General features: G+C 30.5%; 2 protein-coding genes across 2 annotated transcripts; one reads left to right on the forward strand and one right to left on the reverse strand.

The window, feature by feature from the left end:
• Positions 1–11,103: 11,103 nt before the first annotated feature.
• LOC107957883 (homeobox-leucine zipper protein HAT22) lies at positions 11,104–12,527 on the forward strand. The gene is made up of 3 exons (XM_016893501.2): positions 11,104–11,732; positions 11,828–11,907; positions 11,997–12,527. Exons 1-3 carry the CDS (start codon positions 11,304–11,306, stop codon positions 12,277–12,279), a joined length of 792 nt encoding a protein of 263 aa, XP_016748990.1. The 5' UTR covers positions 11,104–11,303; the 3' UTR covers positions 12,280–12,527.
• A 6,303-nt stretch (positions 12,528–18,830) lies between these two features.
• LOC107957882 (homeobox protein knotted-1-like 2) lies at positions 18,831–24,756 on the reverse strand. The gene is made up of 6 exons (XM_016893500.2): positions 24,372–24,756; positions 23,715–24,134; positions 23,460–23,582; positions 23,167–23,302; positions 19,792–20,045; positions 18,831–19,687 (listed from the first exon to the last, which is right to left on the reverse strand). The coding sequence occupies exons 2-6, from the start codon at positions 24,105–24,107 to the stop codon at positions 19,484–19,486; spliced, it is 1,110 nt and encodes a 369-aa protein (XP_016748989.1). The 5' UTR covers positions 24,108–24,134; positions 24,372–24,756; the 3' UTR covers positions 18,831–19,483.
• Between the last annotated feature and the right edge of the window lie 1,884 nt (positions 24,757–26,640).

Raw genomic sequence — 26,640 nt, forward strand, 5'->3', positions numbered from 1 at the left:
TAAAAAGTCTTATAGCTCATAATGTGAAATTTTTTTTCTTACACCATTTATTCTATGTAAAACTAGACTCAATAGGCTTTAATTTCATACTTTAATTAACCTCTAATTCAATTTCTAAAATTATTGGTGAATTTTCAAAGTCAGACTATTGTTACTGTCCAAAACTATTTTAGTGCAAAATGTTGATAACCAAGTTTATAACATCCTCATTTCCTTTCTTTACAATATTTCTCATCACTTCCTCTTATTTCCTTTCACTAACATATCAAAAACATACAACCTTATAATATCAAACTTAAAAATATATTGAAATCTTGACGGTCTTACATTGTCATTTTGATTTCAATCTTTAACTTGATTTTCTCTCTCCTTCAACTTCCATTTTCTTGAATTCAATGTGATTTTCTTGTTCTCCATAGTCTACTTATCACTTTTCTCTCTTGGTGATTATGAAAATTTCTTGAAATTCTTGGTGAAAATGGTGGATTTTTAGTGGAAGGACCAAATTGTAAATCCAACAAAGTTTTCTTCTCTCCCCCTAACTCACGTTGGAAAGATGGGAGGATACTCTCTCTCTCTCTCTTTTTTTTCTTTTTTTTCATCTTCCTCTCGTTCTATACTAACTATTTATAATAAAATATTAGTAAAATATCTCATTAAAATATTAATAAAGTAATATTTATCTAATTAAATAATTATAAAATATCATAAAAATATTTCCAACATCATCATTTCCTTCTAGAATTCTCTCTCTTTCTAATTGACCGTTTTACCCTTTATGATCTTTTAAAATTCCATCCTTAAATCATCACTTAATTTGGTAAAATTACGATTTAGTCTCTCATAATTCTTGACCTATTCAATTTGGTCCCTGCATACCAATTCCATATCATATTAAATTGGATTATTTTCACTTTTGGTCCTTCAAATTTCTTATTTTTACACTTTGATCCTCTAAATTTTGAATATTTGCACTTGAGCCAAAAACTTTTCATATATTTACGATTTAGTCCTTACTTTAAATTAATATACTAAAACCTAATTCTTAATTATTTTTTTAATACTCATCAATATTCTATTTTATTATCTTTATATCATTTTCTCATTTTATCGAGAAATCAATTATACATCATGTCATGCTTCTTGATTTAACTCTCTTTTGATATCTTGCAACTTTCATTTTCTTTGATCTTATACCTTATTTCACTAAAATTTTATCTCATATTATTTACGACCAAGGGGATTTTGAGGATGTTACACCTATAACACGCCTTGGCACCAAGTGTTAAGCCTGAAGGCTTTACATCTGCCCCCGGTAACACACTAGAAACACTGTAAATATAACACGATAGTCCGCAACAAATGCTAGACTTCAATATATTTAGTAAACAGGAAATAAACCGTAATTGTCATCTCATCTCAAACCAATCCCGAACAGTGTGCACTATTAACTTATTGGTATGCCAATCGTATTCTATCCTACGTTCACCCGGCTTAGGAGTTTTTTTTGTAAAACACTGATCCAAGCAATTTATTACCTCAATTCATATTAAATTAATAGTAAAGCATTTATTTAAACATTCAACATTCAATACCTCATTCAATTTATATTGTAATTCATATCAAAATAAATCGAACGAACTTACCAAGACTAAATTGCATTAATGGCAAAGATTCAAGGACTATTCAGCAACTTACCTTTTTTCAGTTATCTACTTGTTCTTAATCTATGATATAATTTATTTTAATTATTAGCCTCAGTTTCATATACTATTAAATTTAATACATATAACTTCCTATTTATAATTTTGCACATTAAACCCTAAATATTTACATTTTATTCAATTTGGTCCTTAAGACGAAAACAAACTTATTTCACATAATTAAACTTTAAACCCAAATAACCCAATTTAAACCAGTCTAAAATAGCCCTTAATTTCTTAATTTTTCAAGAAAAAATAGCCTTTAATTTCTTAAATTTTCAAGAAAAACCATGTCTATTTAAATTTATTTTTCAATTTAATCCCTAGACATGAAATTTACTAAAAATCTCTTTACAATTTATTCTCATCCAACAATCAAGCTTTCAATAAAATCACATAATTTCAAAAATACTTAAAATCATCAATGATAATTTTTTAAACGTTTAATCGTTATACAATTTGTTCTTAAACTAGTTAGATATCAATACAACAATTACAAAAACATAAAATTTATGAAAAACGGACTAAGAAAACACTTACATCCAAACACGAACTCAAACCAAAACTTCCCCAATTCTTCCCATGGAGGTTTGACCAACATAAAGAAGAAATGAAAAAGACGACACCATTTTACACTTGTTTTAATTTTTAACTTAATTACAAAAAAGTCATTATCACTTTTTTTTTAATCCATTTCCATTTACCTGCCACCCACTAGCATCATATAAGGTTTAATTTCCTTGTAAGACCCTCACTTCATGTTTAAATATCCATTTAACATATAATTTATTAATGGTTTACTTTTGTAAGTTTTACAATTTAATCCTTTTTACTTAATTAACTATCTAAACATTTAAATTTCTTAACCAAAATTTAATACGACATTAATGACCTCGTAAATATTAAATAATCAATATTTACAGACTGACACATTAAAATTTGTGATCCCGAAACTACTGTTTTGACACCATTGTAAAACGGATTGTTACAACTTGGCAACGATGACTTTTACTATTTGTATGTACTGTTCATTCTATCATCTCATATTGCCCAACAACGGTAGCTAGTAAATCATTATATCGATGACACTATGACATGCCAACTATACCTAAACTACGTCTAACATCATTTAACAAGGCATTAACATCATAATCACCTTTGTAACACATATCATCATAATATAAAGTCTCAACATTTATATACATAGCAAACACAATTTCGAATGGTTATCTCATATTGCAAATATCACCAATCGGATCCATTATCGAAAGCTTATATGGCTTTCGCTTTGTCTTAAATGGTCCTACGTTGTCTTTGTTTATGAAATTAAACCTGAATACAAAAATTCAGTAATCACACTATTCAAACATAATTTGTGGTAATTTAAACATGAATGCATTTATTACAATTTAGTCATTTGAATTCTTAATGTCTAAAATGCTTGTACCTCATGATCTACCCGGTCGAATTTAAAATTAACTTCATAACTATAGTACAGGGACCTCATGATACTATTAGTTATCATTTAACCTCAAAGTTTCTACCCTTTACAAATAAGTCCTTAAACAATACATAATTTATCAAATAATTCAAGTTTGATTCAAGATTAAATTACTATCTTCTACTATGTTTTTATCATTTAATTATATAAATTAATTCATCTCACTCGTGCATGAGCTTAAGCTTTAACATGCATCCAAATTTTCTTTAAGCAGTCAATAAGGATAATTTAATTAACTCTCTTGAATCCTCAAATCCTAAACATGGGGTTTATTTATCATGATTCATATATATTAGAAATTTATATAAAAACTAAACAAATTCACATTGATATGGCAAATGGGAGAGACGACGACTTGAGAAGAAAAGAAACAAAGTTTGCTTCCTCCTTACTTAGCTAATAGGTGAAGAAATGAAAGAGATGAAGATATGTTTTAATCTTCTCCGTCCCACTATTGTATAATAATGTTAGTTGACTTAATTAACAAAATAAAAATCAATGGCTAAGATGCGATCATAAATAATAGAATTCAAGGGAGGAGATAAACTATCTCCACTAATGCATTTTCTTAATGGTAAAATTACATATTAAACCATGGATCAATTGCATGTTAAGGACTTGTTCTAAGCTTCAATCGAAATTTTTTTATTTTACTATTTATTTATTGCAGTACTCCTTGTGCCATAAAGCCGCTGTATTCCTGAAAATAGTATTTATTGGCTTTAACATTGTTCGCACCAGGATGGTTTAGATTGTACCTAAACAAGAGAAACAGAAGTGCACCAGGGAAGCATTAGAAGAAGCAAGGAAAATTTATAAGTTATAAATAAAAGAATGTAGTGACTAAAATTATAATTATTCAGTTGTATGTATAAATAATGACTTAGTAGGTGGAAAATCAAAATTTACAACAAAGTCTACGTGGGTTTTCCATTACCTATTTTAACGACAACGATAAAAATGAACATACCATGTAATGTTGGTGTTTATTTTGCAACGTATTTCTTTTGGGTGCTTAAAATAAAATTTTGTTAAAATTAGACAATCAACTATATAGTTTACTAAAAAAAATATTAAGTACTATTTCCATAATTTAGCATCCAGTTCGCGTTGACCCCTTCCTTCTCTTTTCATTCATGAAAATGACGAGTCGTCAACAAGAATAATAACTTGAATCTTTAGGAGAACATCGTAATCATGATTGAAATTTATCAGTCGATTACCCTTCCCAGGCGCTACATTATTGGGCTGAATTGGTGATAATCGTAGGCAGCGGGCTCATCCCACATTTAATTACAAAAAAGAAAAAAAAAGTTCGCATACTGGTCAAGTAAGATATTTGAGTTGAAAAATTCAGTAATTATTGACCAAGCAAATAGCTCGAGCTTAGTAACATATTTTTATATTATTAAATTATATTATTACTCTTAATATTATTAACTTTAAGCTTAATTATGAATTTAGCTTAAATTCGAGCATAAAAATGGGTAAATGAACTTAATTAAGCTCAAACTCGAGTAGCTCAATTATAGCTTGAGTCGAACTTGAGTTTAAAAATATATATTCGATCAAACTCTAAATTTCAAGTTGAGCTTGAGCTCAAGCTGGACAATATTCGAACTCGACTTGGCTCGATTACACCCCTAATCCCACTAGTGAAATCCATCTTTATTATTCATATAACAATTGTGATTAGACCAGATTCAATTGAACTAAAACTTTATTGGTAAAAAGACTTCTCCAATTTCTTTCAATTTCAAAATTGAGCAAGTTGATCACTCTAAAAAAAACTTAAAACAATTTAATCCTTGTCAATTTTGAAAAAGAGCGACTAAAGACAATTAATCGTAGTGTTAATATCTTCCGTCAATTTTACATAATTTTGATTATTATAATAACAAATTTAGCTTTCGATGTTTACATATTTTGTTATTTTAGTCTTAATTCTAAAAGTTTCAACAAATTCAACCTCAATATTTACACAAATATTCCAAGATAAATTTATTAAATTAGGACCAAATTGATAAAATGTGTAAATTTTAATAGCTAAATTTATTATTATATCAATCAAAATCATGTACAATTGGTGAAAAATATTTGCTCTGACTTCTTTTGTGGGAGACTAATTTAATCGATTTCGAAATTGGGAGGCATAGGAGAATTTTGTTACCATCTTTATTCTTTACGGATAAATACAAAATAAGCTTATTTGTTATTCATAATGATTTACAAAAGTCAAAGAAAAAACAAGCCTGGAACAATTGTAAACCACACCGATATAAAAGCAATAATCAGAATAGCTCCATGTCAAGGCTGTTTATAGACTTGGGCTTGCTCTTTTTCTTCACTAGCATATAATGGGCTTCGTTTTCAGGCCTTCAAAGCTTTTCTTGCTTTGCGAGCACCGACAAAACGGCTCCCTGTTTCAGAGCTCGTGTCAATCAAATTATGTCTCGTACTTCCTTCACCATAATTTAATGCATAAAACACAGGACGAAGCAAAGGCAGAATATTTCCTTCTTGCGCCGGACAACCCCATATGGAACACAATGTTCTTTCTCCAATCTATTGGGGCCACCATCCAATAATTTTACTCCCTTTGAACCTGATTGCTTCCTTGCCTTCATCTTTTTTACTCTGCCTTTTGGACTCGATAACATGTTTGAATACTCCTTTTCCGATAGTTCAAATATAGCTCTAAAAAGTAGCCTAAAGCTCCTTTCTTGTGTAATAATAACCCAATACTCCATGACAAGGTCCCAATGGTACGCCCTTCAGGAGCAGAGGCTGTGATGAGGTGATTATCACCTCCCATTTGAAACACAAGCATGTTGTTGGCCAAACTTGAAAATCAAATGCCACAAATATAGAAAAGGAGAAAGAGGAACCAAGAGATCCAAGACAAGGGAATTGGGGTAGGCAAACCATTTGCTTTTAGGAAAGTCGGTGCCTTGATCATGCTCTCATCTAATGGAAGCCCATAAGGATTATATATATGCTTATGTTGCACTGAGTAGGCTTCTCTTTGTCCCGTTGTTCCATAATACCTCTCATCGAACTCTTATGACATCACAGGCCACGTTACCCCTCAAAAAATATATACTAACATGCTTAAGTTTCTTGCTCATCTCAACACCAGAAACCATATGTTTCTTTATTGTCACTAATGGGTGGGCAAATGTTTAACATAAAAAGAATCTGTTCCACGGGTTTCATGCTTTCAACGATCAATGTTGAGGACTTTTTCTAATATAAATGAAAAAGCTTAGATGCCAATAATAATAAAAGGGTAAATTACATCTATGATCACTTTAAGATAGGGTTTGTTTTATTTTGATCACTCCAAAAAAATCTTAATTTAATCACTCTAAATAAGATAATTGTGCAAATTAATTATTACTATTAAAATTTATGTTTTCTTTTAACTAATTGTTGACATGATACATGAGTGGTTAACACATGACATTTTTTTTGTTAACTTTTGATTAAAATTTAGGGACTCCTTATAGTTAGACCAAAATTTTTTCCCTAAACTTTGTAGAATTTATAGAGAGGTCCATGTAGATAATCCCAATAATAATAATGGTTAAAGTGCAGTGTAGGTAGTGATAACGTAGATTGCAATCAATAAAGAGCAAGTTGTAGTGGAAAAGCAGACAAAAGTGATGAGTTCCTTGATATGGACGGTTGGTATGGTATGGGAATGAATGATGAAAGAAAAAAGAAAAGAAAAGAAAAGAGGGGAGTAGAAATTAGAAAAGCCAAGCAAAGAGCACAATGCCTGGTTATCACTGGTGGGCTAAGCCTGATAGCGCGGAACACATTTTTGAAACCTTATCTCCAACACCACCACCCCCTTCTATCATTTGCCTACCTAACAGCTATAGCTTAGCTACTCCTTTTTGGTTCCCACAAATCATGATATCCTTTTAGAATCGAATGCTCCATCCCCATCTTTGCCAAATCATTTCTTGCCGCCAGTCCTACTTGTCATTCCTCTCCTCTCGCCACCTGGATTCCCCATTTCAAAACTATCCTATTTGCATTTTTTCTGTCATGTGTGAACCAAGCACGAGGATCCTTTGTTTTTAAGCTACGTTTTCCCATTTGTCTTTCAGATTAAAATGTTTGATGGAAAAATATGGGTTAATTATATCAAATATTCTTAAGTTATATATTATTTAAATTTTCAAAGTATTAATATCATATTAATTGTGTTTTTAGTAATTTAATTATTAGCTCAAGTTTTAATGCTAATTCACATATAACATGGAGTATATTTAAAATATATAAATAAAATTATAAATACTTATAAATTATTTGCATGAATAACTTGGATCTAACGTACTAAAAAAATAATTATTTTAAATTTTATTGACATTGTCTTTTTTTTAACATATCAAATTAAATTATTCAAATGATTCAATACCTAAATTGACAACTAGGCCAATGAAATAATTTAATTGATAATATTTTCATAACTCAATTAAAAATAATTTTAAATATAAAAACTAATTTAAAATATGAATATAAGAAACATTAGATGCAATTAACCCCAAAAGTAATTATTCGCTCACTTGTAATAGACAGTGAATCTAATTTTAATCCTGGTACCAAGTTTAATTTTAAAAAATTAATAAAATTTTATACCATATTCTTCCACTGTTTCAAAGTCAATACTTCATCCATTTCTATTCACATTCGAAGTCATATTAAGATTCGATTTTAAAAACTTTTTTATCCTAAGCTTTTTTTTTAATGTAAATTTATTAATTTATTCAAAGAATAGAATTATACAATTTAAGGAAAAAAAAATAACAAACATTAATCGTAGATGGTGAAAGACAAACTCCATCAGCATAACAAAGACTTTAGTTTTAGCATCAACAGAATATCATGACATATTGACAATTAACTTTATCACAACTCAAGCACGATATATCTGGAGTGATTGCAAGTACTTAATATGATAAGAAAGTCAACCCTGGATGGTCCAAAGCGGCGAGCAAAAAATCGACAAAAGAATCAAGCATTCACCAAACTAAAGAAGACAACAACAAAATCATCTCTAAAATCACTTGTAAAAGTAAGGTTACATGCATAAGCAAGACTAAAAAATGTGCTACAAGAAGAGACAAAAAACTTTTAAAACTAAAAACTTATTAAACAACGAAAAAACAAACAAAAAAAACATATAAAATTTAAGACAAATACGAGTCCAAATCGAATTATGAAATCATTTATTATTCTGAAATATTTTAAAAACAGTACTCAATCCTATTTTTAGATTGATTCGATCTGTCCAAAAATTCTATTTTACTATTCAAATACTTTTATAATTAATTTTAAATTTAATTAAATTAAATTAAGGCGAATACGCTATTTTAATCAGATTGAATATATGGAGCGTAGATGTCTAAGTCAGTAAGATAGAAACTTGGTTATGAAGGCTTGGATAAACACCTTTTATCTTAATGCTTGCTAAAATGCTTTTTCATGACCTAATTAGCATATACACCAATGAGGTCAATGTCTCTACAACTATTTCTACAACTCTCCCCTTATTCACTTTATAAAATATATTCGACGGTTAGATGTCTCATCAATCAAAAACTTTCTCCCGACCCCACAAAGTAATGGATGCATTCCACATATGGATTCGTCGGTGGACTAACCCTACCATTCATATGCTTATATCCTTTTTCCCATCACCTATACATAAGATTCTTTATTTGTTTATCATATATATACCACAAATATGATTTAAATTGAGTGAAAATAATTATTTATATAATAAATATATTAAAATGATTAAATATCTTCCGTTCAAATATTTTCATATAATATTTTTTCTTTTCTTTTTTAATTATATTAAAAACTCTAATGTGTATTTATTATTTTCTAAAATGTTGAGATTCGATTAATAAATGGTACCAACTCATTCATAAATATATATTTACTTTAAATTTTGTGTATCTCCTCTTTATTTTTATTTTTTATTTTTTTTCTGTTTAAAAAAGAGCAATGGAGGCTATTACATTAGTCTAGTAGTAGATAGACTGTTAAGCTTTTCATGCAGAGGAAAATTAGGAGGTTGAGACCAACAATGAATGCTAATGCCCATTCTTTCTGCAACTTTTGTTAAAAAAATTACATTCTCAATGCACATGTTTTAAGTTAGTATCCCAATCATAGCTCAACAAATCTTGAATACATGTATCTCCTTTATTTGTTTTTCTTTTTAAATATATTTATTAAAACATTGTAATTCAAAAGGGCAGGATTTGAAGTTGGGCAAAATTCATATTAATGGGCTTGGGGAAAACCCTATATAGCTTAGTGCCTATCCACCATTTTTTTTTTGTGCCTAAACCACTTGGTGAAAAGATTCAAGACCGAATGGTATCAAAAAAACATATTAATCCTTGCATCTCCTTTTTATCTAAAAGGATATTAATGTTAATATAATCTTGTGTACTCTTGAAAATAAAACTATAGAATAAATGATATATAAGAATTAGTTGGAAACTCAAGAATGGGTGCTAGTAGTGGATCATCTTTCACATTTGGTATCTACAATATAAATGTTGAATGATTCGATGAAGAGAGGCCCTGGACTTTGCCTTTTATAACTGGTGCAGAATTGTTTTCCCCCGATTGATGACATTTGTGGGATAAATCCAATTAAAAATGTCAATACTCCATTAATTGTGCATTGAATTCTTAAAAAATTTTAGGTAATTTAAGATTGTTTTATTAAAGTTGTGTTTGCGTAAGCATTCATAATTCGCTTTGATAAAAAAATGCTACTTATTATATCTGTTTTGGAAATAAAGATGGTTTTATCTTTTTCAGAATCGATTTTGAATTCCTTCATTTCTCGAAAATTTATATAAAATAAGTGTTGGAAGGAAATTTATTTATTCCATTTTGACTAACCAAAAACTGAACAAGTCTCAGGTTTTTTTTAAAAAACTCTTGTTCTTTTTAACCTTGAACCCTAAAGACAATGAAGGGCTAATGGTCACTCAAAATTTGAATATCAAAATCCCCTTTGCTGAAGCAAAATCAACCAATTGTTGTGCTGACAAAGGATAGGAAATTGTTAAATTGGTAGAGAAACATATGCTCATAAGTAAAAGATTTTCCCTTTCAAATGAGTAAAACCCACAACATTAAATTTCCCCTTTATAACATTCGATTCGTTTTTCCCCGTCGGCAAAGCTTTGTTGGAGTCCGACCACTTTACAAGAAAATCATAAACTGGTTCATTTTTTATACATAAATCCCAACTTGCCTGCTTATGTCGTCCGGAAAGGTTATAGGAATTTAGGGCAAGTTTTACAAGAGTGTATTTTTCTTGTTAAAGAAGAAAGGCATAAAATAGTGGGGGACATTTGGGTGGTCTGCGACTAGGTATACACTCAACCCATGATGAAATGTTGTCTGCTCTCATTTATCTCTCACTAATATCAACATCATTGTTTGTAATTGACAATAATTGTTTAGCTATCTCACCCCTTTAATTAATCACCGCCCCTTTGCTGTTAACTTGTATAATCTATTTTTAAAAAATCCTAACTTTTTTATTTTTATTATAATCAAGGATTATTATGTTTTAATTTATACAAAAATCAGTTAGAAAGTTAATAAAAATAAATCTAAAGTGTGTAAAGGTGTAGGTTTGAAGTGAAAAAAGCAGAAGAAAAGTTGAAAAGAAGACGAAGAATTTCATTCTCCTTTTATGTGCTGTTGTGTACATCCCCACTTTCCATGTGATTCCACGTATACAATCCATTGTATGCACTTTATACATTGTATTCATGGCTCTGAATGGTCAACCTATGAAGACAAAACCGAGATGGGGGGTATTTTTCATCATTTCGCAACCGGATTCGTTAGTCCTTTCATTATTTCCTTTTTCCTTTTCATTAATAATTTGTCCCAATTAACACTCCACCACACCCTCTATTTCTCTCTAAAAAACCCCCCTTTTTTTTGGCCTCCTTAACACCAAGATTCTCTGCTAGTTATCAATATTGAGCTACGTTTTAATCTTCTTCTTTTTTTCTTTTTCTTTTTTTTTTTAAGAAAAAGCAATGGGACTCGACGATATCTGCAACACTGGCCTTTGCCTTGGTCTAGGCATAGGCTGCCTTGTTAAGCAAGAAAACATTTCCCAATCGGATCATCACCAACAAAAGAAGAAGAAACCGTTCCTCAAACACGATCAGCTTTTTCCATCTCTTTCCTTAGGCCCATCTCATGACGTGCATGGCCAGGGCGAGTCCATTGATTTGCACCAACGTCAAGCCTCTTCCCTCAGTCTCAGTGCAGTGTCTTCGTTTTCTAACTCCAGCGTTAAGAGGGAGAGGGATTTCGGTGGTGAAGAGGTGGAGTTGGAGAGGGTTTGTTCGAGGGTCAGTGATGAAGACGAAGAGGGCAGCCCCAGAAAGAAACTTAAGCTCACCAAAGAACAATCCTCCGTTTTAGAAGACAGCTTCAAAGAACACAGCACTCTAAACCCAGTAAACCACTGCTTACTCGTTATAAAACTTATATATTTGCATATATGACTTGTGTTGTCTTATTCGATACCAATATCCTTTCTTATGTTAAACAGAAACAAAAGCAAGCTTTAGCCGAACAGCTGAATCTAAGGCCACGCCAAGTGGAAGTATGGTTCCAGAATAGAAGAGCCAGGTTTCTTTACTTAGCATATATAATTAATATACATTAGATCTTATCATAATTTTCTTTTTGGTAAAACCTTTTTGCCTTATTGTATATAGGACAAAGCTGAAACAGACTGAAGTGGATCGTGAGTTATTAAAGAAATGCTGTGAAACACTAAAAGAAGAGAACAAGAGGCTTCACAAGGAACTGCAAGAGCTTAAATCATTGAAACTAACAGCATCGTATTATATGCATCTGCCGGCAGCCACCCTCACCTTGTGCCCTTCTTGTGAAAGGGTCGACAATGGGGGTGAAGCCCCTTCGACGTCGAGCCCTTTTACGATGGGGCAGAAATCTCACTTCTTCAGTTCCTTCACTCACCCATCTGCAGCCTGCTAGACAACTTGTTGAGACCATAATGATCTGTACGAAGTAATTAAAACCTTACTAGACTTTGTATCTATATATTTCTTTTATAACTTGAATATTTTGTACATACTTAGCAAAAACTGAGAAAGTTTTTGACTAGTTACCATCTTAAGTGACTATGATTCATTGAAGTTAGGGTATATATTGTACTACGCATATATAGAGAAATGGAAAATTTATTTCCTTTTAAATGTAGTCGCGGTGGGACGTTCGTATTAGTTGATATTTTCTTAAATCTGCAAACACAAGCAATATAATGATCTTCTCAGTTTTGCTCCCTCATTGGGGTATAAGCGTTACAATTTTCTATAGCTTTTTGCAAGGAAGAAACTCAATTGCCTTTGGTTGCTTAATGACCAAGAAAGAGAAACATAGAAGAAATGCAAGGACGAGCAATTTGCTCATAAACCCTTCTTTTGATTGGTTTAGATAAAGGGAATTTGGATCTGGAATCTTTTTTTTTTTTCTCTTTTTGTTTGTAATAAATGTGATTACAGTTGGATTACCTCGGTCACAAAAGAAAAAGAAAAAGGAGCTTCGTTCATAGATTAGCTTACAAAGTAATTAATTTGAACAAGACTTGAATACAGATTAGGCTAATCATTCGCATGTACATACATATACATACATACATTCCGCATGTGGATGATCAAGAAGTTCAGAGAAAAAAAATGGAAGAAATTAGAAGATAAGATGATGATGTTTGTAAAAGTTATGAAAAATTAAATGATGTACAAATAGGAGAAAGGAGAGAGAAAGAAAGCAACGTTTAAACTAAAATAATTAATATACGCATGGGGATGATTAGTGAAGCGATACTTATCATGTGTTTCACAATTGATTGCAAATTAAATTTGACTTTGGCTTCTTTGCTTGCCTTGGAATTGTTGGTGACAAATTTTCATTATTGCCTTTTTCAATTTAAGCCTATCCCCATTCTTGAACTTAGTGCAACATGTTGGGGATTTTGATATTCAAATCGGTATGAACTCCAAAATAATTTCATAAGACGAGAGTTATATTTATGGAGCTTTCAAAAATAATTTGTAGATATGGAGGGAGATGAACAAGCTCAAGTGGGCTAAATTGGCTGACGAACCCAGTTTTATGGAGGCCTTAATATTTGGTCCAGGATCGTATCAACAAAATATTTACTTTCTTTATTACATCATCTTTCGCTGTATCGTTGTCGATGAGAGGTTTATACGACTTCAATTAGGATTCTAAAGGTTTAGTTTAGTCAGCCAACTATTATTTTATATTTAAATTATTTGAGATGTTTTGGAAATTAAATTACTGAATTATAACTTCTTGTGTTGAATTCTAATTGGTGCATTAAGTAGTTTAATTTACTTAGAATTAGGTAAAAGCTTGGTCTATAATTATCAAGGTTGGCCCGCCCTATATTTCGCATCTTCAATTCTTCTTAATAATTTAGTTTGCTAGAGAGCCTTGATTAGTGGGGTAATAAGATGATTTTTCTGTTTTTTTAATTATTTAATTTTCATAGTTCCTATTTAATCTTTTTGATATTAGGAAGTTAACTGAAACTTTGACTAGTTATTCCAATTCAAAACATCGTGAAGCAAGAATGTAGAGTCGAAGATTTTGGGACCGTATAAAAATTAGGATTTGTAACATCCTCAAAACTCCCTTGGTCGTAAATAATATGAGATAAAATTCTAGTGAAATAAGGTATAAGATCAAAGAAAATGAAAGTTGCAAGATATTAAAAGAGAGTTAAATCAAGAAGTATGACATGATGTATAATTGATTTCTCAATAAAATGAGAAAATAATATAAAGATAATATTGAAGAGTATTAAAAAATAATAATAATAATTAAGAAGTAGGTTTTAGTATATTGATTTAAAGTAAGAACTAAATTGTAAATATGTGAAAATATTTTGTTCAAGTGTAAATATTCAAAATTTAGGGGATTAAAGGTAAAAATAAGAAAGTTGAAGAACCAAAAGTGAAAATAATCCAATTTACTATGATATGGAATTGGCATGCAGGAACCAAATTGAATAGGTGAAGAATTATAAGGGACTAAATTACAATTTTATCAAATTAAGTGATGATTCAATGATAAAATTTTAAAATATCATAAAGGCCAAAATGGTCAATTAGAAAGAGAGAGAACTCTAGAAGGCAATAATGATGTTGGAGATATTTTGATGATATTTTATAATTATTTAATTTGATAAATAATATTTTATTATTATTTTAATGAGATATTTTACTAATATTTTATTATAAATAGCTAGTATAAAAGGAGAGGAAGATGAAAAAAAAAAGAAAAAAGAGAGAGTATCCTCCCATCTTTCCAACATGAGTTGGGGGGGGGAGAGAAGAAGAAAGTTTTGTTGTCTTTATAATTTGATCCTTCTACTAAAAATCCACCATTTTCACCAAGAATTTCAAGAAATTTTCATAATCACCAAGAGAGAAAAGTGATAAGGAGACTATGGAGAACAAGAAAAACACCTTGGATTCAAGAAAATGGAAGTTGGAGGAGAGAGAAAAGTAAGTTAAAGACTGAAATCAATATGACAGTGTAAGAACATCAAGATTTTAATATATTTTTATATTCTTGATATGCTAGTGAAGGAAAATAAGAGGAAGTGTTGGGAAATACTGTAGAGAAAGGAAAGGAGGATGTTATAAGCTTGGTTATCAACATTTTGCACTAAAACAGTTTTGGACAGCAGCAGTAGTCTGACTTTGAAAATTCACCAATAATTTTGGAAATTGAATTATAGGTTAATTAAAGTACGAAATTAAAGTATATTGAGTCTATTTTTACACAGAAGAAACAATATAAGCAAAAAAATTTCACATTATGAGATATATGAATTTTTGTGAGACAATATCAGATTGATTTCAGGTTCCCCTGTTCTGATTTGGAAAATCATAAAAAAATTTAAAAAAATAATTAGGGTTTTAAATTTATATATTTAAATTCTTGATGAGTTTATTTTCAAGAGAAGCAAACGAAAATATCATCAAAACCCTATACAAAGAGATAATTAATTTTTAGTAAAAAAAGGTAGAAACTGTCAAACAACAGAATAGGGACAAATTTGAAGAATTTGTTGTACTTATTGGCTAGGTAATAAATTTTGAAATTTTTATGGTAAAAAAATATTTTAGTCTAGTTTCAAAATCATTAAGCGGATCTTAATTTCGAATTTTTTAGCTCAAGATATAAATAATTTAGTGACTATGACTCAAGTGGACAACTTTGATATGAACACATAAGTAAATAGTGAAATTATAGATAATGTTACATATAAGCATGTTATATACTAAAAGTTAAAGATTCTATCAAATATATATATATAAAGGATGTGGAATGGAGAAGAGGAGAAGGAGGAGGAAAAAAAATATGAATATATATATAGCAGATGAATTTGAAATGTTTTGAAATGGTTGTAGGTTTAAACTAATTGATAACATAATAAGTGAATACTTGTTAACTGATGTGAATTCTTTGTTAAAATTTTATGAAGAATTAAATTGATTGGCACAATTTAGAAATAAATATGAAATATACATAAAGTAGGTAAACTAATTTTGCAAGTGCAAGTCCTTCAATAGTTTTCTTTGTAAAATTTTAATATTTGTGTTAATTTTATAAACTTTGTTATATTTAATTGAATATCATGTTTGTATGAGGACTTGAGATTAGAAATAGATATAAGTGGACGATATGTAAAATGAAGTAGTGGTTATGACATCTGAATACGATTCAGGTAATGATATATATAAAATAAATAAATAAAAATAAAGCATGAAACTTGTAGTAAATGGAGATGATGTCACGATGACAAGTTCGCCATGTTACGACGTGAAAACCCCAACGTTGTGACGACTGTTCAAAAATCTTTATGAACTTTACAATTTGGCCTTTGATCAATTATGGATGTTTTAATAAGCTCCTTTAAGTCATAATTAGTTTTACCGTAAATTCAGTTATTATTAAAATTAGTTAATGATCTACATTAATTAAATAATAAGATAAATTGATCTGAAATTTTCAGTAATTGCTTCGACAACGAATATGACATCCTGATGCCTTGACTCGGCGATCGGGTCGGGTATAGGAGTGTTACAAGATCCCTTCTTTCCTAGACAAGAATGATCCTGAGGAATACTTTGATTTACCACGATTGAATTTGCTGATTATGCGTTGATATGGTTAAATCACTAGTTAAAATAAAGAATGCTCAATTAAATACATGGGAGAGGAAGTGCTTTGATCCTTCCTACTATTATCAAGAGTATTCAAGCTAAGGAGCTAGATATGATTATGATCTGTGCAAAACCATGAAAGAGGATGAAACCATGATCATGGCTCGATTTTATTGTGAGTTGAATCCAAATATTGCAAACCTAACACATTTCTATGAGTATGAAAATATGAATGATATTGTAAAAGGCTATGATGATGGTGAAGTGATTGAAAAGTAAAAAAAATATTTGAGTTCAAACACTTAGGAATAATCAATGAGAACAAGAAATTAGAAATTTTGAATCTGAAGAGACATATAAAGAAAGAGGTAAGAATATTGCAAGTAAAAGGAATGAGATATCCATTGCTTCAAATATGAAGGAAAAGGATATTAAGTTGGAGAGTGCCCTAATAAAAAGGCCATAATTATTTGTAGTGATGGTAAATATCTTTTTGATTTTGAGTATGATAGTGATAATGATGATACGCATCCTTGTGAAGATGATAATGTTTTTGATTTTGGGTATGATAATGATTTTTATCCTTATTTTTTAACCTTTTTAATTTTATTTTCCTCTTGTTTGTGTCAACTTAGTTTTACATAAATTAAGGGTCTATTCGTTTTTTATAGAAAATATTTTCTGTATTTTTTCTATGTTTGTTTCACAGAAAATAGCTTGGTCAACGAAGAATGACTTACAGGTCAGTAAAATAAGTCATTTTTCCTCTAAGATAACTTACTTTTTTAAAAAGCATAAGTTATTTTCCGGAAAAGAGTTCCTTTATAAATAATTTTATTTTTATATAAAAATTAACTTAAATCAAGTTTAATATTATTATATTGATAATAAATTTTATTTTTATTTTTAAAAATATTTAAAATTATTAAAATTTTATATTTTTTAATATTATTAAACATACATATTTAATTATTTATATTTATTCATATAATAAATTATTAATATAATAAATATAATTTATTATTTAATAAATTATTTAATATTTTAACTTTATTTTAATAATAAATTTTGAAAATAATAATTTTAAATAATATTATTCACATATTATTGAAAATATTCAATAGTAATATTTTAATAATAAATATTTATTACAATTATAAATATATTAATAATAAATTTTTTATAGTATAAAAGTTAAAATATGTCATAAGTCTATGTACACTTCACATATTTGCAATTTAGTCTTTGTATTTTTATTTTCAAGAATTTAGTTCCTTTACTTTTCAAATTTGAAAATCAAGTCTAATTGTTGACGTTAAATTGTTTTGTCAATTTTGTTGATGTCACATTTTTAAATAAAAAATACTCACTTGATAGTCATGTAATTAAAAAATGACATTATAATGGACTTGAATTTAACATAATATTTTTAATATATGCAAAAATAATGTAAAATATAAAATTATAGATAAAAATAAATTCAATTAAGCAACGAAAAATAAGAAAATCTCGAATGTATGTTTATTTTATTGAAAACAACTTTTATAAAATATTTTTAAGAAATCTACCAAACAATAAAAAATATTTTACACGGATTCATCCAAACATCAAAAAATATTAGCTTTTCCAGAAATGTAAACCATTTTCCAAAAATCATTTTCCGGAAGTCGTTTTCAGTGAAACAAACGAAGCCTAAATTCAAATTCTTCTCCTTCTCAAATATTTTTCGATAACTATTGAAATTATACATGAATTTTTGTCTAATATATAATGTTAATTTTATAATTTTCACAAACATAACATCATTTTAGGTTGATATATTATATACACAAATAATTATATTAATCCAATAAAAAATAAATTAACCAAAACATGTATATAGTTTTGATATTTATTCCAATCTTCTTTCTTCCTTTCAATTTCAATTGCATTATATTATCTTAATCCTTATCACGTTTCTGCGTATTACCAAATTTTTCTTTTTTTTCTTATTATTTCAAATTTTGGATCTTGAATTCCAATCTTTATTTGGTCTTTTTTATTTCAAATATACTTATACATTAGCACCAAAATAAAAGAAGGATATTGATTGAGTCTTAGCTTGATTAACATTAGGATTAGTTTCAATGTAAGATGACGTATGTTCAGTTACACAAAAATACATTATCCTCCTCTTTTCAGAGTTAAAAAAGACTATAGATAATTTTAGATATATAAAAACCTATGTTAAAAAAAAAATACCGGTTATACTCGTTCAACTCAATCACATTTATACATACGGTTAGAACAGAAGTCCTAAATTACCCAAATTGGACAACCACTAACTAATATGTAAGATATTTATTTGGTCTGTTATAAAATACAAGAGACAAGGAACATAAAAGCTTAATACAGCTGATTAATATGGCATCCCGTCAATGTTTGGAACCCCTTTCCTTGTCCGCAAGTTGCAGATATCAAAGGAAGATCACAAAGTATTACAACTACTTACATTAACTAACCCAAACTTTCCCAGCATACTTTCTCACTATATACACTTAAAAACATGTAGTGCTGCCCCCCACAAAAAAACGTTTCAACTTTAACATTACAATCTCTCTGGCAGCACTAGCTCCTTTAATTACTCTTCACATTCAGACAGCAATGAAGTAACAAGGCGTAACAAGGCGCAACACCGTACCTTTGAACATGAGAAACACAGGCAGGCATCCTGGACCCGACAACAGGGATCCCCATCCTTGACAATCATCATAAGGAATAGGCAAGCAGGAAACTATAAGGGTGCTTTTTTCAAATATGCTAGATTATGTTGTAGGAGAAAGCTGAATCCTAAGGGATGAACCAAAAAAGAAAAAAACAATGGAAGACTAACATATACTATGGTTGAAATGTAATGGAAACAAACACTTAGTGTAAATATATATATATATATATTCCTGCTGAGGCAGGTAATTTATAATGCGCTGTTGCATATTATATCATGGGCCCAAACGGTAAGGACCATCACCCATGTAGTGACCATCCATATATAGAGCTGCATTTTGTGGGTGCAGACCATCCATCACCATGAATTGCATGTCTTCAGAAGGTTTCCAATGACGCTTCCTTTGATTTATGAACCAATTATTGATTTGTTTCTGGTCCAAACCAGTTGATTCAGCCAATGCCACCTTCTCCGATTCCTATGGGATTATCACCGGGTTTCATTAGCAATCCAAGATAAAAACTAAAGTTGGAATTCTAATAGCTTGCCAATGAATAGTTTAGCTAAAGAAAGGATACATACCGACGGGTACGGCCATTTGTAGTGTAACTCCCACCAACTTAGCAATTTCTGTCTAGCTTCTTTTGGTAGTTTCCCTTTCTTCTTCTTCTTGGAGAGTTCTTGCTTGAGACTACTTAAATAACCACTATATTTTCTCAATAGGTGGTTCTTCAGTTCTCGGTCTTCAACACGCGGATCAAATTCAGGAAGTTCGGTCTCTCCGCCGCTATTTTCTTGATCCTCCTCGGATGAAGCAACACCCTCACACTTCTCATCTGTTCAAATTTATGTGGAAAAAGTACATCAACTTGAAAATATGCACTTGACTCGAAAAACGTAAACACAGTGCAAGAAAATTTTCACAACATTATACTCTGTCCAATGACAACCATATTCACAACCATCATAATCAAATTCATGGTAGCAATGCAATATTTACTCGGTATAGGTATGATGCAAGCAAATTAAATCAAAAGGAGACTAGTATAAAGTAAATATAACTGCCCATATCAAGTCGACCTCGTCGTTTCGTATTTGGGCAAAGTAGGTCAAACTATTATCAAAAGTAAATTCCATCAGTTGATAGTTTCATGGCTTCTTTTATTTTCTCCGGTTCTTTTGAATGAGGTGACTTACCAATTCAGACAGATGTCCAAGAAAAGATGACTACAAGAGAGATAGGACATGTAAATCAATAGTTCCTAAATTAGCACACAAAGGCCAGGTGCCACAAATGGACAAGTCACAGAGACTTTAGGGGAGTAAAGTTTAATGTAAAGGAGAATGAATGGTGCATTGCCTATTCAATTTAGTGAAAGTTGACCAATTAGGATTTATAGCTCACCAGCTAGACTTGTAGTGAAGTGAAACTGTGACCAACATGGCCACAACAGTAAAATTATAATGATACGTATATCTGATATTTGACAAAGAGAACAAAGAGAGGAAGTTGTGAGCAGTGAAGGAGAAACAGCTAGATAATGTCTGCATTAACCAACTCGCAACTTTCTTCCAACATGCTTACGATTAACATTTTAAGCGTGTATAGATGCTCCCATTAGCTTAAGCAAAGTAAACCAACAAAAATCCCATATATTTAGCCCTTTAAAAGGGAATGACTGGAGTAAAAAGCTCGGGCTCATCATATCCGCATCAAGAGGTGTCAACAGTCCAGGAACCGCTCAGGTATTCATTCCATATCTTTACTCCCTTACAATTGGATTAACATCCTATTCTAGTTCCGGTGATTGAAATAAACAACCACCATTTCCCATCTCTAAACTTAGAAAGAACGGCAAACGTATGACTGATTTACAATTTACCAAAAATGACTGAGATGAATATCCTGCTAAATACGCGAATCCTCATTCATGTGGGAACATAAACACCAGAATTCCAGTGCATGAAGGGGAACCCATTAAAATGATTAAAACAGTGGGAAGCTGATGCTTAAAACAATATATTTGTGCATTAATAATCAGCATGAATGGTTTATATATGATCAAATGAGACTTACAAAGATGTACCAACATCTTTGTCCCTCTCATGAATCACTTCATATATATTTCGTTCAAAATCCTACATATCAGCTTTAACACTATTATCAGCATCCGGACTTTAATTCCAATAGCCAAGGGTATCGAAGGCTCAAAGCTATCATGCAACGGTTACGAAATGTCTATGGTGCATTCAAGGTTTAATCTTCGCAGGTTTCTCGAGTTGGAACAAGAAAGAGTCCAACACCATTTACCAGACAAAATCCAGCTCTAACAAGCATAATCTCACAACATCACCTTGAAAACTTAACTTGCCAAAAGTATTCCAATTATGAAATTCAGCCGACATTCATTCCATATCTTCAGTGATCAACAATTAAAAAACAATCCGTGGAAAGATTGCCAATAATTCCATAGACCTTAATGTATATATAAACAAAGGTTGACACAAGTTTTATCATAAACGGAGGTTTCTTCTACGCCATTCTGAGAAGGATTTTGATCTCTCACCAAAATCAGTTGCGTCGAAGCATTTTTCTAATTCATTTATGAGGTTAAATTCGAGTGAAACATGCTAGAACCTACAAGGCCTAGAGTATACTTCCCAGGAAATCAGAACCCTCCCTGCCTTCCCCCCAAAGAAATGCTAAAATGAAAGTTTGATGCTTGTAATGATGATCATTTTAATTAAATATTTTGCTAACGATTTGCCTCTCTTTAAGATAAGCTAATATTTACTTATTATAATAACATCATTACATTATAAGCAAAATTGATAACTTTATTTATTTTAATTAACGCTAGACGAAAATATCTATTTAAGTACAAAAAAGCATCCGTCAATCAATATATATTCCTTCATCCATTGTTTTGACAGATCAAAAAAATTAGAAAATTAGGGGCTAAACTGTGATGATAAAACCCCAAAACAAATACCAATAAAGGAATATATATATTATTTTTCATAAAGCCGTACAGAATGGGGTAGCACTGATTTGAATAGCATCCTATGCTCTCCAATTTTCCTAACCTTTATAATTTTTTTTCACCAAAAAGAAAAAAAAAACCTACAGAACTATTTGTTTTAAACGAAGAACAGCTGGGGAAAGGGAAGACACTAATTATATCATTCATCTCTCGAGGCATGAATTTATGTACAAAAACCCACTTGGAACAGAATCAGGTTTAGCAGAACCAAATAGAATAAGAGTATCTAGATTTTCGGAAGGAAAAATAAAGAAAGAATAAAACCCTAAAATAAGAATGGCTCTGTCAGAGATCATTGAAAAGGTAAACCCATTACAAAAAAGCCAACGTGTGAATTTTATTGCATACAGCCGGCAATAGCATAAAACCAAGTGCGTTTTATCTTTGTTCTTTACAAATATAGATATATCTGTTAAGCATTGGAACTTTGCAATCAATTTATTACTATATAGATTCGTGATTAGCTAGGGTTTCGTCCATTAGCTCCAAAAAGAAAAAAAAAAAAACTCAGTGTAGCTGTTTTCTTTTTCCACTATTGGGTCTTCTCCTCCGTTTTTATTGATCTATTTTTTGTTGGTTTTTTTTTTCCTTGTTCATTATTGGAAGGCGTGATTTGGGTCACAGCTATCAATGGCGAAATGGATGAATACGAAAGATGTAGACTCAGGTCTACAATTTCCAAAGGAAGCCTAGCCAATTAGATTATCGGTTCTTTTTGGTGATATTACGAATCCAAAGGCACCAGCAGTTACAGTCTCTTCCGTTTCTTTTTCCAGGCTACGGCATTAGGCAAAGGTAGGCACAGCAATAAATCATCATCATTATCATCATCACCACCATCTTCATCAAGTGTTTAAGCATGTACTAAAAGCGAGCGTGTAATACAAAGAGGAAACAAAAAAAAAAGAGGTACCAGAGTTGAAGATCCGCACAGGAGCGTTGGTGAGCATGTTGAGTTGAGCTTCGATCCTCCGCATGAAATCCAAAGCTTCTTGTATTGGCCTCGTTAGTTCTTCCCGATATTTCACCAACATGTCGTAGTAAGCTTCCTGGTTTTATGGATCCACAATTTTTGAGTCAGAACAAAAAAACAAAAGAAGAAAAGAAAAAGAAAAAAAAGGTGCTGAGCCGAACAAGGAGCTGTCATTAAATCCCCAAAAAGGAGATCTTAAGCCAAAGAGAAGAAGGTTTCGCTAAACAAATCACCATAAACTGATCAAGCTCTGGGTCTTTTGAGGTGTCTCTCGATGTCACTGAAGATCGCTGCCTTGCTTCAAACTCTTGTCGAACAGCAGCTAGTCGGGCCACTACATCAGGTGGAGCTCCCACCTGTATGGCAACAGTATAAAAAATGATTAGTGGTGAGAAAGGGTCAACGAGTTAATCGAATTTCTCTCGAGTTTTAAAGCAAGTTTCGTCTTCGACTTCACGGAATATACTGCTTTTGTAGGCAAGACTTACCTTTTGGCAATCCATGTAAGCTTCCAAGAGGTTAGAGTACTGAGGATGAGCAATGATCTTGGCTTTGATAGCTTCCACTTCGCTGGAGCTTTCATTCCTATCTTGTTGGTGATGAACTGCTGCTTGATGCTCTCTCAATAAAGGGTAGTGAAACTTTTGGCCATGCTGTGAAGTGCTAGCTTCGGTCTTCACGATCGGATGCACCTCCGATTGGTAACACTCGCTCGACTGAAACTGAAAAGAAATCAATGGCATCTCGACCTGCTGATTACTCACGTTGGAGCCGCTACTCCCTCTCCCATACGGAGAAGAATTCGATGCAAGAACTGGAGTTGCGTACAAGAAATTTCCCCTGGGTGTACTATTCTCGTTTAGCTGATTATAATCTTCCATTATTTTTTTTTTTGACAACAAATTCAGCTGAGCCAAACAAAGCAGAAGGATAAAACTTAATTCAAGCTACAAATCAAAAGACTCAAAGAAACCCTAAAGAAAAGCAGTGTAAGGAATAGAAACCCTAAAAGAAGATAGCTAGACCCCCACTGATAATTCACTGCAAAAAGTTTTCCATTTCCATATCAAATCGAGTAGACTTGGAAAAACTTTTGATCAATGAGGAAAACAAATATATTGAAATTCTTTGCAGTTTTATGTCACCTTGAAATGAAATTGCACCAACACTTGCGCATAGCAAAGAAAAGATAGGGAAAAAAAAAGGCAGCCCAGAACGGAACAAAAAAAATAAAGAAGAAAGAATAAAGAGTTATTTTGAGTTGATCTAACGAAGGTTGAAGGGTGAGAAAAAAGGATAAGTTAAGCGTAAGCCGGAACCGGCAGGCGACTGCGTGGCATTGGGTGGTTGACAAGACGTTCTTTGTTGAAAGAAAAAGAAATATTTGAAAAATAATAAAGGCAAGGCACGACCACGAGATAAGGCAAGTAGATTTTTTATTTTTAAATTTTCCTTTATAATAATAATAATTATTATTATTATTGCACTTCCTTCTCTAGGACGTACCAATGTATTCATTCACTCAATATTTTAGTAGTTGCTTTTTCAAATGTTTCACACTTTGACAATAGAGGAGCAAACTGTTCACTCAATTACTAAAAGGTTTTCATATACTATACTTTAAAGGAAAATGTTACATCAACCAGACTAGAGGGGTTTTCCTTTTTTACCTTTATGTTTAATTTAAGTGTGATCATTGTTATCGATAAGAGTTTTCAAACCAGGGTTTATTGGTCAATAATCAGCCTACGGAAATGATTTGCCTGTAGACTACTAGATACATCATCACTAAATATTTAATAGGTTTTTTTTATATAAATATAGAAATTTAGTTATATATTTTTTATATTTTTAAAATTCAGCCAATTGATAATGGAGACCTATTGTATTTTTTTTTTATTTTTTTATTTATTTCACCATCTTAACTTTACAAACACATGTTGTTAAAGTTTTATTCAATTATCTCATTTGAGCAACTATAGTCACTAAATTATTCCTAACCTAATCATTTATTTTCTTAAATTCCTTCAATTATTTTAAGAAGAATGCCACTCCTTAACTTACAATACAAACACCTTTTGAACATATATTATTTTATGATTTTTTATAAACTCACTTCAACATCTTTGTCTTATGACTTTTTAAAATTATTTCATATCATCATAAATTTAGATTTTAACCTTTACATCTTTAATTAATTTGATTTTTATCAACTATATTTTATTCTTATAAATTAACCATTAATATTTCAAAAATAGTTGAATGGTTGGTTGTTTTTTAAATAGAAATACTAGTTAAAACGCTATATCTTTAAACATGACCACTCGTATGGCAATTTATATGTATTTTATATTTCTTTATTTTTATGAATTTATTATTATTATTTTTTAATTTTTTAATAATTTTAAATTATTTGTTAATGTGACATGTATGACAAATAGTATCATGTTAATATGAATTACACATACATATAGATTGTCACACTAACATCATTGAAAAAAAATAACTAATGTTTTAATCAACTTTCCTATTAAAAAAAGTTATTTGACTTTTTGAAATGCTAATAATAAAATTTAGTTTAAAAAATAATTAAGTGTCGTATTGACAAAATATTTATACCAATTATTTATATTAAGCTTGGATTGACAGATGATGGTTTATATGGAGGAGCACTTAGGTGAAGGTTAGGAAGAAGATTTTTTTGTGGGAGAGTTTAAGATTGAGGAAGAAAAAGTGTGTACACGGGAGAGTATAAGCTGTTTGTATGTATCATTTTATAAGTGGAGACAGCCTTAGCTATATATTTTAAAGGCTATTGACATGGAAGTTTGATTTGATCTTCTTGATAGCGACGATGCTATATTCCAGTATAAGGCAATCAATGACTCTAAGCTCTTACGTGGACCTCACATTGTCTTAGCAGAAACACATAGTCTTTTAAGGTTTGCAAGCTAGTTCAAGATTCACTAGTTAATTAGGTTAGTTCATTGGAATGTTAATTCTATTAGAAAACACATGTCAAGCAGGGGAAACCAGAACAATCTTTTAGGGGGGGTCGAATCAAATTTTAATTTTTTATACTCTATATATTTATAATTTTTAAATGATTAAATTAATTTTTTATAATTTTTGGAGGAAAAATATAATTTTATATTTACTAATTTAAAATTATAAATAAAAAAAATTAGAAGTCTAAATAATAATTTTCGATTTCAAGAGAGGCTAAGCCCATGCCAACCCTTTAGATTCGCCTTGGATATCAAGTACTCTTTGAATAAACTATATGATTACAACAATAAATGATAGTAAATAATAAAATTTAATCATTTCCCCCGCACCCTTCACTAAAAACCAAACAGAAACAAATTGCTTCTTGTTACTTGTTTGTCTAATTTAAATGAAATAATTTCTACG

The sequence above is a fragment of the Gossypium hirsutum genome, chromosome A05, assembly GCF_007990345.1.
Source record: "Gossypium hirsutum isolate 1008001.06 chromosome A05, Gossypium_hirsutum_v2.1, whole genome shotgun sequence".
Taxonomy (NCBI): Eukaryota; Viridiplantae; Streptophyta; class Magnoliopsida; order Malvales; family Malvaceae; genus Gossypium; species Gossypium hirsutum.

What these genes read in the sequence shown, in the direction of transcription:
- LOC107957882 (XM_016893500.2), bottom strand. Translation starts at nt 24,107, where the DNA reads ATGGAAGATTATAATCAGCTAAACGAGAATAGTACACCCAGGGGAAAT. An exon ending in CAGAGCTTGATCAGTTTATG is followed by an intron (nt 23,303 to 23,459) that starts GTGATTTGTTTA and finishes CCATAAAACCAG; the next exon opens with GAAGCTTACTACGACATGTT. An exon ending in ACAAATGGCCGTACCCGTCG is followed by an intron (nt 19,688 to 19,791) that starts GTATGTATCCTT and finishes ATAATCCCATAG; the next exon opens with GAATCGGAGAAGGTGGCATT.
- LOC107957883 (XM_016893501.2), top strand. Translation starts at nt 11,304, where the DNA reads ATGGGACTCGACGATATCTGCAACACTGGCCTTTGCCTTGGTCTAGGC. An exon ending in AACACAGCACTCTAAACCCA is followed by an intron (nt 11,733 to 11,827) that starts GTAAACCACTGC and finishes TATGTTAAACAG; the next exon opens with AAACAAAAGCAAGCTTTAGC. An exon ending in TTCCAGAATAGAAGAGCCAG is followed by an intron (nt 11,908 to 11,996) that starts GTTTCTTTACTT and finishes TATTGTATATAG; the next exon opens with GACAAAGCTGAAACAGACTG.